The 12994-nt window shown below is 39.7% G+C and overlaps 1 protein-coding gene across 1 annotated transcript in view; it reads right to left on the reverse strand.

Annotated features, from left to right (window-relative positions):
* Positions 1 to 12994, reverse strand: part of TRIP11 (thyroid hormone receptor interactor 11) — a 1664886-nt gene that overhangs the window by 1577565 nt on the left and 74327 nt on the right. Inside the window, exon 2 of the mRNA XM_044073627.1 lies at positions 3109 to 3185. Within this exon, the coding sequence (XP_043929562.1) occupies positions 3109 to 3185 (77 nt within the window). The remainder of the gene's footprint in view (positions 1 to 3108; positions 3186 to 12994) is intronic.

Genomic DNA, 12994 nt, shown 5'->3' on the forward strand with positions numbered 1-12994 from the left:
AGACCCTTCAGCCTGACGAGCCACATCTGTAATGCCATGGAATAGGTCATAACTGACCTAACAAATTACAATATAAAAAAAAAATTAACACTTGACCCCAGCAATTTTGGTTTTGTTAAAGCAGTCTAATGAACCTGGCAAACTTCTTTGATAGGGTAACACAAGCTATGGACAGTGGTCATGCTGTCCTAATACAAGCTAAGTACACTGATCATTCTAGCTATACAGCACTTTGACCTCACCAAGAAATTTGATACTGTACCAGAGGCCAATATCAGCAAGCTAAATGCCCTTCAAACTGACCCCTACATTGTTAGGTAGATGGCTAACTAGCAAAGGGAGAGAAACCACATGGAGGGTGACAGGCACATCCTTACATAGCATAAATGTAACCAGTGGGGTACCACAGGGTGCCTTGCTAGGACCACTGTTGTCTACTATATACTTCTCTAATCTCCAGATCAAAAACCTGGAACTCTGGTTACCCAAACTGGCTGACTACTGTAAAGTAGGTGCTATACTTAAAATTCCCTTTTGATAAGCAGCACCTACAAACTAAACTTATACATAGTAATAACTGGGTACCTGAAAATGAGCTAAAACTAAATGCTAAAAAATGCAGCACTGTTGCAATTAACAAACCCTACACTCAGCTTACGGTGTAGAAACCATAGCACTCCAAACAAAAGTTGCAAGAGACCATGGAATGTGGGTAGGTAACTCCCTCTCCTTTGATCATGTTGTAACTGTGGTCAGGATATACTCTCTCTGCACAGCTGATCACAAAGGGTATTTCCTCTAGACCCAAAGAAGTCCTTATCCCTCCATAGTCTGCACTAAATCAGGCCTGACATATAATACAATGCCCCTTTGGGTGCATCTTACTAACCATATCAAGCAGTTAGAGAGACCCTGAAAGTCATGGGACTAAACAGCATGAGCTATCAAGAGAGGCTGGAAGCTTTGTCCCTCTACTCACGTGTCCTACAGACTCCTTAGGGGCAGTATGTCTATTACCTTCGAGGCCATTAGGCATCCAGGAGTACATCATATTTCTCCACAAATCAAACAGTCCAGAAAACACTAGAATCAGAAATCTGAACATGGTTCAGCAAATAAACAAAATCATGGTTGGCAGACATATTTGGCACATGGTAAATACCCCTTCTCCAGGACAAACTCCTTACCTAATCAAGAAGCGTGACACACTATCTTGCTAAAGAAGGAATTGGACAATTGGATGGGTATTCATAAATTCAGCCTCCAGTATGGCTAGCCTACTGCTGCTTGAACATGGAGATAAGGTCTAAAGGTAGGAAGTGGAATGACATAAAAGGCCACATGGTCCAGCTGCATTGTACATTCTATGATTAAATGAAGTCACAGTTGTAGGTCTGTCCATTTCGCACATAAAGCATATGCAAAGAATTTCATGAAAAGTGAACTGCAGTGTAAGACTACATTAGGTTGAAGTTAATAAATAATAGTAAACATAAATCAGTCAAAAAAGTCTAAGATGCCGGCGCCATGATGGGAGCGGCCTCTCCAGCTCCCCAGTTGTGCACTTATGTTCTTTTCGTGCACTTTTGTGTTGTCAAGTTTTGAGGTCGTTTGTCTGGCCATGTCCATGGCGCCCCGATGTGTAGTTTTTCTGTTTTTTTTTCTTACCTTTGAAACTCGGCCTGCATTGAGATTCGGCGTGTTGGTTGCAGTGGCAGAAGCAGAGTTTTCTAGTGCGAAATTCAAAATCAAAATGGGATTATGTCTTGTTGGGGAATTCAGAGATGAGATGGAGATATGGACGATTTTCGGAGCTCTGTGGTTGGCTGCGGACGTTTCATCAGTGGATCGGTGTATGGTTTTTATGTGCAGATGGAGTACCTCTTGGTTTCTAGCTGGACTGGAGAAAGGTTTCTGGGCTGAGCAGAATGAGAGGATGCGGCAGCTGATGTTCTGTGCCTGCTGTTGGACTGGAACTTGATGTAGTTGGTGCATTAGTCATAACAGTTGTGTTTTTGGCACTGACTGTTGGCTCATACTGCTGTTGTTTTTATTGGTTTTTACTTTATGTGTAATGTCTGAGCTTGGAGGAACAAAATTTCGTTCAGCCGTGCAAACAGTTGAATGACAAAGTTAATCTTGTAAATCATCTGCGTCAGGAATGCACATATGTTAGGAAAACAACGCCACAACAACTTCTTTTAATGTGACTCATCTAAGTGCTTTGCAAATAATCTTGAATATCTATTTGCAAATTTCCCCAAGACATGTGCCACTTTGGTTTGGCATGATGAATGCTGTTACTATAATGTACCACAGTATGAGCCAATGTGTGCAATGTAAGGGTAGCATGAAGTGGACATGACAAGGTTCATAACCCAGTATCTCCCAAATGTGTGGAATAAACTTCCCCTACACATTAAGCAGTGCAACAGTTCATCTTCTTTTAAACAAACTAGATGACTGAATGAGTGTCCACAAATTTACTCCAAGATTGACTGTTATGGTCCTTCAGGAGAAAGGAGGTGTGGCGTGAGAGAGTGTGTGTCAGAGTGAGAGTGAGTACTGGCAAGATGTAAACTGTCTTATGGCTCCGTGGCCTTGGAATATCTATAAAACTTATGAAATAAGTTGACATTTTTTCCATACTGCTTAAAATGTGCTCACATACAGGGGTATTACATAAGGCAAGGGGCAGTAACATGGGCTATTCTTCAAAGTGTCTGGTAGTATCTTTATCAGTATTTATTCAAATACTCCAAATCATAAATACTGCACTTCTGATCACTGGCCTAAATGATTAAAGGGGACTAACAAGACTTCTGATAATTTATCTACTTTAAAACTACACACTATAATGAAGAATAACGTGGCCTGTGGGCAGCTGCCTATCAAATACAGGAAAATGTACATAAAATACAAATGTAAACTTAAGGTAAAAAAACTGCAACACTTTAGTCCGTCCGTCACCCCTCTGAAATGTGATCCAAGGGCAAGGCTCAATATTCGTCTGTGTCACAGTGGAAAAGACAAAATACAGACGTTACACCAAAATGCCAGCTTATCACTTTCAATATTCAATGAATTTCTTCTTCAAACAGATAGTACCTCTGATTTCAATGCAGTATAGGCGATTTCAAGTTCTTTGACCCTTGAATTAGATACATGCAGCTCTGTAGCAGCATCTGAAAAAAGGGAAAAAAAAGTAGTAAGGTAGCTGAAAAAATAACTAGAATGTTCATTTTTTTTGTATCTGGACACGTTCAATAAAAGTTTGTAATACACTCGCATATACATGTATACATTCCTAGCATGCTATTACTTTAACGAGGATTTGCGTGTAACATGCTAACTGAACGCATTTCAACCCTCTTTTCTCTCAATTATGACTAGTTTAAATAGTAACTACATACATTACAAGGCGTTAATATAAAACAAATTCATAATGCCTGAAACTGCCTTATTGTTACATATTCATCATGTAATCTTCAGTACAGAGCAGAAAATGGAGACTTATGCAATTTCACTGGTGAGCTATTATACTCAAATAATAAAGCTCTACAATGAGGTCAGAGAAACTTGGCTAGTATTGTGATTTACATGTCAGTATAATGTAGACTCTCACTTGCTCTCACTTCAGTAACAAACATTTAAATAACTTTAATGTACAGTATTACATGTAAACACTTAAATTTACACATTTCACTCACTTTCAAACACAGTAATTATATTTTTTTGCATTTCACCTTAAAAAAATTGAAGCCTTGTACTTTACTGAAATCTTCATTTTGACTCTGAATGCCTACAAGTTCAACCACCACCATATCTGAAATTGTACAACAACTTGGCTGAAAACTGAAAGCTCCAGATTTAGAAATCTGAGCTTTAGCTTCGGAGTTTACTTTTTTAATCATTCTATTCTTACAAGAGATAAAAAGGTATTCTGATAGAGCTGCCAAAACCTATCCATCTTTTGTTTTGTCCAATTCAAGACGAGGAGCATGTGGAATGAGTTGCCTATGAGAATTACAAATTAAAGTAGTATTTGTATTTTTGTTATTAAGGAAGCTATAGATAAATGGTTCAGCTCTAAACCATTTGCACCTGGGTTAACATATGGTAAACTCTTAAGCCTGCCCCTTAAAGGGATTTTGAGTTACTCCTATTTCACATTGAGCACAATGATTTCACTGCAAGTTGAATGACAGAGAAGTTACATAATCACAGAAGAGGAATCTGTAAGGGTATGACACTTTCAGCCTTAAGTAGCAGAAGCGAGTTAACAGTAATGCAATTTTCAATGCAATGAGAGTCCAAGGAAAATCTTCAGAATTTAAAGTATTTTTCTACAAACCAAGGGGCATAAGAAACAGATGATTATATAAAAGAACTTGATAACAAGCCACGGACCAAGTTTCATGGTTTGTATGCCTCACTTGCAGCAGAGACTTGTGTGGCATACAATGATCAAATCCGAGTGACATCTCACAGAATGTGATTTGACGCTGCACAACAAATGGATGCATGTAGAGGAGAATGTATGAATAACAGCAAGTGTAGAAAATACAGAGAGTAACTGATCATGAAAACAAAATGAAGCCTACAGCACACACAGAAACAACAATAAAAGTAAAAATGGAAAATCACACAGCAAACAGCCATGCAGTTAAAAATACAGCTACTAGGTGTGACTAAGAGACACTGTAAAGATACGTAAATCTACAGTGTAAAATAAGTTATTTGTAACAAATGTTTTGGAATTGAATTATTCAATTTTTTATGTATAAAAGTTAGTTAAGCAGCTCCTTTTATTTTAAATGGTAGATTGTTTCACTGTTTAATTTATTGTTTAACTGTTGAAGCAAAAATGATATAAAAAGAGTAGGGGTGGATGAGTTTTATCTGAGCTAGTCCTAAGGGAGGAAGAAAAAAATGTGGTGATCCTGTTACATGTTTTATTCCTTTTTCATGTGGTTCATGTATGTATTTGTATTTTTACTGTTAAAACATGGTGATCCGGTTACGTGTTTTATTCCTTTTTCATGTGGCTCATGTACGTATTTGTATTTTACTATTAAAGCGCGGTGCTGCTGTTACGTGTTTTTATTCCTTTTTTCATTTGGTTCATGTATGTATTTGTATTTTTACTATTAAAGCATTCCTTCGATTCCTAGGTTGCAGTACCGTTTTTTGTTATCCTGCTTACCTCTGCAGGGCTTTTTTGTGGTTGTTTGGAAAAGCCTAGGCACTGACCATCTCTTGTGGTGTAAGAAGTATTAAAAAAATTAAAATTCTGGAACAAATACGCAAGTGTATAATCTGTAAAGCTGTTCAAAATCAACCAGCTTACAAAATGAAAATTTCTCAAGATATCCCAGGGTTCCTGTGGCATAAGTCAGTCTTGTTCTAGTGTACATAGACTACTACACTACTACTATAAATAACCAGATGTCGGGTCAAACATCTACTATAAATAACCAGAAGTCAGGTCACACATCTGAAAAATACACAAAAAAGAAACTATGCTAACAAATGCTGAAAGCCGGTCCCACAATCAAAATATCAAAAGAAAAAACGTAGACCTAACTACCACACCTAAACACATAAAAACCCTTACGAAAAACAAACACTTTCAGGCAACAGCACTTCTTCAGGGCTAATCACAATCAATAAAAACACAATTTAAAAACCGCTAATAAAACACCATATTACCCAATCAAGAACACATCTTAATGAAACAGTCTAGGCCCCTTGAGGGCAGATTTCAATGAAGATGTCCGGATGAAGCATCCATTCGTGGGCATCTGTGGTTGTTCTCCCCTAGAGTAGAGTAATGGAACCTGTAACCTTGGTCTATAGTTTGCAAAATCCATTTTGGAGGAGACCTGTAAGAAATCTTTCACTTTTTGTACAGATTGCCTTCTCTTCCATCTTTTTAGGCACCGCTGAGCAGGGGAACAAAATAAATTGACCTTGTCCATGGGTGCATCCAAACAGCTTTTTTGTAACAGCTAGCGATGTCTCTGGATCCTGCAAAGGGATCTTCATATAAATGGTGATAAGTGTCCAAATAACCCTGTGGGGCCCGGACCTAGCAGCAGGGCGAGAGGTAATAGGGAGAAGCAGAGCAGTGCAAGCATCATGCAATGCATCATCTACAACAGAACTGCAACAACAGAAAGGAGAGGTATGCCTTGGCTGAAATGTGGTTCTGTTCTAAGCCTTTTCTGGGAGAAATCTTTCTCTGCCCTCTGAAATTGCTGTTCCTAGCATGCATGCAAGGTTTCCCCAAGGAAAATTCACTCCAAAAGGAGAGGCTGAGAGATGACCTTTCTTCAGCATCAGAGTCTTCGTAAGGAGAAAAAAGAAGCCTCAGGAAGGTCTGTATGGGAAATTAAGGTCCTCAGCCAAAGCATAGCCATAGAGCTAGTGCTGGGCCTGTGTGGGGGGTTTTGGCAGGCACAACGCAGGTTGGAAATATCAGAGGAATTGTGTCTGATAAATTCCTGTGAAACCGCAGCAGAGGCTGGATTTCAGAAGCAGATTCTGGTTTCGCTGGGAAAAGACTGGAGAAAGACCGCTTTGCACTTTTTGACCGAAACCGAACCGCTGCGGTTCGCCGCTGGACCTTGACGGCGCTGTCTCAGACTTTTCTTTTCGCTTTTTGAAATTGTTTTTGGCGTTGGAGGATCCGACGCATAATGTAAATCAAAGCAGAAAAAAAAAAAAGCAAGTGAACCCTCATGACGCCTAAGCGCGTCCGTCGGTTAAAAAGAGCGCAGGGAACAACAAGCTGCGCTGCGTGGTCTGGGCCTAAGCAATGTATATACAGTGGAGGGAAATAAGAAAGTCCCCCCTTGGTGCCAGCTTTTAGAAGTCTTGAGTATAGTATTCGTAGGTGTAATCTTCTGGATCCTGACCCGGGCACTTCATAACACTGCTTGCCGGGCACCACGCTGCAAGAAAGACTGAGGAAATGGCGCCCGGCTTGCCTTTTATACCAATAACTGCAGCGCCATGACGCCGGGTGAAGTGCGACACCAGCCGAGGCCAGACCCAGACTTTATCACAGGAATTCAAACCTGAGGCTTTGTCAGTCTACAGAATAACTATCCAATTAAATTTCAGCTACTTCTGTTCTATTCACCAGATCACCCCCCTCAAATTCATACTTAATACTTGTAGCACCATAAAAGAGAACATATGATCAGTACTCAGCTTAACATACTTAGCAAGTGCATTAGTCCGTTTCAGACATCGAATGTCACCAAGATGCTGGAAAATATGTTCTTTGAATTGCTTATTGCTTTTTCCAACATAAAAACTTGTACATTTCTGACATTTAGTCAGATAAACTATGTTGCAGGTCTTATAGTCTGCAAACTCTTTCAGTGAAAAAAAGTTTACCTGGTACTGGATGTACAAATTTGTCTGGAGAAACATACTTGCAGGCACTACAAGATCGGCTAGAAAAAGTGCCAATTCTATTGCTTTCAAAGAACCGTGCAACCCTGGGACCATAAAGTTCTCTCTTTAATGGCACATTGTTCTTAAACCCAAAACGGGGGCTCTCTCCCACAATATTTCTAATAAGATCATCTGATATCAGAACACCCCAATTCTGCACGATCACCTTACAAACCATACCAATATCACTGGTGTATGTATGTATGTATGTATGTATGTATGTATGTATGTGAGAGCTCCTCCACCTTCCTCACATAATTATACGCATCCATGATGACACAATAGCTCTTCATTTGTCAGTAGGGTGTATTTGTATCAACAAATTATTTTGTAAATCTCAGAGTAAGACGGAGGTTTAAAAATTCATAGACGTGGTTCCTCAGTCTCTTATATCTTAATACGTCAATTTCCCTTTTTTTTCTCTTAAGTATACTGGACAAATTTTCTCTTGGTGCTCGTTATAGAAATTCCATTTGTCCACACTCACCTCTTCTACTTTAAGCTCAACAAGCTTAAAATCAAATCCGTCGCAGCAATGACTTACCCACTGAATACCTGAAAATAGCAGCTGACACCATTTCTTATCCTGTTCTGATCAACCAGTCCATTACAGAACAATATGCATCTAAACTATGGAAAATATCCTACATAAGGGTGGAACCTACACTGAACTCTCCAACTACAAAGCAAGAGCAACACTGTCCCCACCATCTAAAATACTAGAAAAATGTATACACTTGCAGCTCATGAACTACCTACTACACAACAGCCTACTAACCAATACACAACATGACTTTAGACCCAGTCACAGTACCACTACCGCCCTTAAGTTTCACCAACACAATCAACCAACTCAGAAATAATGGATAACTAGTCTCTTCCACCTTCCTAGACATGTCCAAGGCATTTGACGCAGTATTTCACCAAAGGCTCCTCAATGAGCTTTAACCAAACGGCTCTAACATGTTTTACACCTACCTATCTGACAGACAACAAACTGTCAAATGGGAACGTGATCTCTACCCCCTACTACCTTTCACAGTAGGGGGTCCACAGGGCTCAATCCTAGGTGCACTACTCCTCATTATGTTCACCAATCAACTCTATACTGCCACTCAACACGCCACTCTCAAATCTTACAGTATGCAAATGACTCCACCCGGATCTGTGCTGTACCTTCCCTTCTACAACTCCAAGAAATCACCCAGCAATCCTTCAGAATTTGTTCTCTCAAACTATCAGTTAATTCTCGAACCCCCCCACAAAATAAAACTAATGCTCTTCTCCAATAAATCCCGACTCCCTACCTCCCCTTACTCCTCTATTCATCAGAGATTGCTTCAACTGAACCAGTCTCATAAAAACTACTCTGAGTCACTATAGATAATAGCCAGAAATTTGACAAACACCCATCTTTAACCAATAAAAAAAAAAAAAAATGGCTCCCCTATACAGAGTCAAACCATACCTCATAAACACCACCAGATAAATCTATTGCTAGGACCCACCTATCTACCCTACTATACACCTCTCCTACCTTCACCAATCTCAAGGTAGAAGACCTAACCAAACTAGAAGCCTGCTACAATAAGACAGCCAGATTTGCCACAAACTCTCCATATAGATTCCACCACTGTGCTGCCCTTCGGCAACTTAACTGGTTAGAACTGCCCAATCTTCTATACTTTACCCAACTCACAACTGCCCATATTATAATATATCAATCTGATAAGTGCCCAGCACTTGAAATTCTTCTACAATCCTACTCCAATAATAGATATCTGAGATCTTCTGCCAAATGTCTATAACAAGTCACAAAATCTAATAACAGTTTTGGGGACTCACTCTACTCCAACCGAGTCTCTAGGGCTAGGAAATGACACCTCATCTCATCCTAACTGCTACAAACCCCTCTAGGTTCAAATAACTTCTCAAAAATCACTTGCCTAACACCTGGCTCTGCACATCCTTATCCTCCGGTTGATTTAACACTGTTCCAGTAACCGTACCCTCACATCAATTCCTCTCTCACTTCCCATCTCAACCTTCTACTTACTGGTCACTATCTATGGGTGGGTCCTACTCTAATCTAACACTCCTGTCCAACCTCTCACTATCCTTCACCCCCCCCCAACCTTTAATTCTACATCCCACTCATTCCACCACTGCACTTCCTAAACTATCCCCACTACCTCTTCCTCATTCATTATCCACTGTATGCAGGTATAGATCAGCATGTTTTTATACATCTGTATGTTTAACTATACTGTGTACACCATCTAGCGCAAAAAATGTTCAAACAATACATCCTGTATAAATTCTGTGATGTTCACTCTGTATTAATACTACAACTCTCTACTAATTTGCCTTGTAAATATACGATTGTGGATTCTGCAAATTATGTGCACGGTTAACTTGTATCTGGGGCTTTTCTCCCAGCATCTCCACTGAAAATGGGTTTCATGTCCAGTCGGGCCCTCCCGGTAAAAACAGTCAAATAAAATAAACAAATAAATTTGAATCAAATACTACATTTCTGATTTCCAGTAAACAGGAGGGGAAAACACAAGTGCATATTCTCTTTAGTACTCCCTGGTCCCAGGCCTGAAGAGTTAAGGTAAATAAAATAAAAAAGTCCTCACAACTCATTCTTTGACAAGGTAGGCATGTTAATTGAACATTCAGCAAGCCCAAGTTATTAATATAACTTGGCAAAGGAATTTTCCTACCACCAAAATCATTATCAACCTAGCCCCACCCCCTTCTAGTGACTTTATATACATTGTTGTAATCACAGTACATGATATCTCAGGATGTGTCACAATGTTCAAATTTTACCTGTTGGAGGAACACAACCAATGCAACAGACATCCTTTACCCACTGACAAAAAAAAAAAATCCTGTATCAACTAACTGGTCTTTAGCATCAAACGGCAAGTTCCTTGGTAATAAAAACTATCACTCCACTTCTAATCTTTCGGTAACATGACCTTAACCTCAATTTAAATCTAAAATTTAGAAACTTTTTAAATGCTCCTTACTCCCTAGACGGGCTTCGTGAAGTGCAACTGCCTACGGTCTGGTACTTGTTGGCTGTCAAGACTTTTGCTTTTCACCTGACAAACAATCCCCTTCATTCAAAGATAAAAATGAAAAATGTGAATTACATTTGTGCTTCTGCTACTGTCATAATAGTATTACACTATAAGTACTTGGGTAAATTCTGAGACAACAACAATTCTGGCATCGTTTCCAGACCTGAAGATCTTTACTTTCATAATCAACAACCTTGACTTCTACGAGAAACCAAAGTCCATCTCTTTAAAATGCCAAAACACAGTAGGACTTTTCCCCACCAAAGCTTCACTTTGTTTTACATTTCCAACAAATGTGCCAATTTCCCTTCTCCTTGAAAAACGCTTCAATAAAATACTGTGTTAACTAATCATGACAGCCTTAATTTGAAAGTACACCACTGCCCTCTTTTAACCTTAACTTTTATATACACAACACACAAAAATCCCCAACTTCTTCCAAGGAGGGTTCATTTCCTCAGTTTTGAAGTCCTCTGCATGTCAAACCTCTAGTGGGTGTGACTGCTCACTTCTAGAGACAAGCAGACTAATGCACAACACCCCCATCCCCCTACAAATTAGTCCACATATAGAATAGCTACTCAAAATTTTAACAATTTTTCTACCTCAATACAATTCACAACAGCATTACAGTAATGAGGCTTGTGCAGTTGAATGGTCTTCTACAACTGTTTTAAACAATTTTACATAGATTTTTTTTCGGACTGCTGCCTGAAATAAAGCAGCATGCATACATTAAAAAAATAAATAAATAAAAATTGCAGGTTAACACATAAGCCTTAGGTCCTACAAATGTTACATTTTGTAAATAATATATAAAGCCTTTGACGTAGACTCCCAGAATAACTACACTGAACTGTCTGATCTCCTATTTCCTTAGATCTTGGCAGCCCTTTAGGCTAACATTCTATAATCAAATTCAGTCAAAAACATCATCCTGTAAAAACAGGAACATATTTACTTAGTGTCATGGAAAAAAAGCATTTAAAATTCTTTCTTTGCACTGCTCCCAGAGGTTTAAGACCTACTGATCTTGTCCTAAGCTTGAGATCCTGATCATTCATAAGCTGGATTCTACTCAAGATTTGTAAAAGTGGAAACTGAAGTCTAGTGTCTGACTAGTGCCTTTTCTTTTCACAGTTTATTAAACACATACTATCACTGTACCTTAAAAGACTGCACAACAATTCCTTCCAAACTTCAAACAGAAGATTTTAATTATGGGGTCACAAGCTGGGGGACAGAGCAAAATACAACAAAGTACAGTTGTGTACACTTACCATAAATGTAGATGTTACAGTGTATTCACTGTTGAAGTAATCACACTTTAGCATTCGGGCCGACTGAGGGCTACCTGCAGGCAAATAACCAGAGTCTTGGGATTTCTGCGTCAGATGCTGTCACCTCTTCCATGACGTCAGGGGGTATAAAACATGCAGCCGACACCATTACATCAGTTTTTCTTGCCCCAGATGTCAAGAGCCCCCAAAATAGGAAGCAATTACATGGTGTGGAACACCCCCAGTAAAAAGTAAATACCATTGTTATAAGATATGGCCATAAAAAGGATAGGTAGAAAGTACAGAGAAGTCAGGGGGCTGGAGGGGGGGTAAACAGGACTGCAATAGTGAATACACTCAAGCATCTGCATTTATGGTAAGTGTACACAACTGTTAACCAGGACTGCAATAGTGAATGCACTCGAACATCTACATTTATGGTACGTGTACACAACTGTACTATGTTTCTTTGTGTTTCACTGTTGCAGTCATCACACTTGGGTTGATTCCCAAAGCTGAGGAAGGGTGAATGCAGTCAAGAAGTATTAGGGCTGGCTAGCAGGCCTTGTAAGACTGCTGTGGCAAATGCCTGTCTTTTCTAAATCCAGAGCTGTAAGTGGTAATGCTTGGTGAAGGTGTACACAGAACTCCAGATTTCAGCTTCCAGGAGGTCCCTGGTAGGGACTCCCCTGAGAAATGTAGAGGTTGAGGTAGCCCTAGTGGAATGAGTTCTGATCCCCTGTGGGGTAGGTTTTCCATGGTGTTTGTAGCAGAAATGGATGCAGTGTGCTATCCATTTGGAAATGGTTTGCTTTGAAATGGCCTTGCCCTCTGCCCCTGTAGCAAAGCTGACTAGAAGCTGGTCAGATTTTCTGAAAGGCTTAGTCCTGTCAAGGTAGAACCTGAGCGGTCTGTGCACGTCCAAGGAGTGCAGGATCCTTTCCCCTTTATTCTGAGGATTAGGGAAAAAGGTTGGTAAATGGATGGATTGGTTTAAAGGCACACTGGATACCACCTTGGGCATTAATGATGGGTTAGTCCAGAGGGAAATCCTGTCAGCATGAAAAATAATGAAAGGTTTCACAGCCATTACAGCCTGTAACTCAGACACTCTTCTTGCTGAAGTGATGGCTAGAAGTAAGGCTGTTTTCC

Source organism: Protopterus annectens, chromosome 6.part0, assembly GCF_019279795.1.
Source record: "Protopterus annectens isolate FY-2018-M chromosome 6.part0, PAN1.0, whole genome shotgun sequence".
Lineage (NCBI taxonomy): Eukaryota > Metazoa > Chordata > Ceratodontiformes > Protopteridae > Protopterus > Protopterus annectens.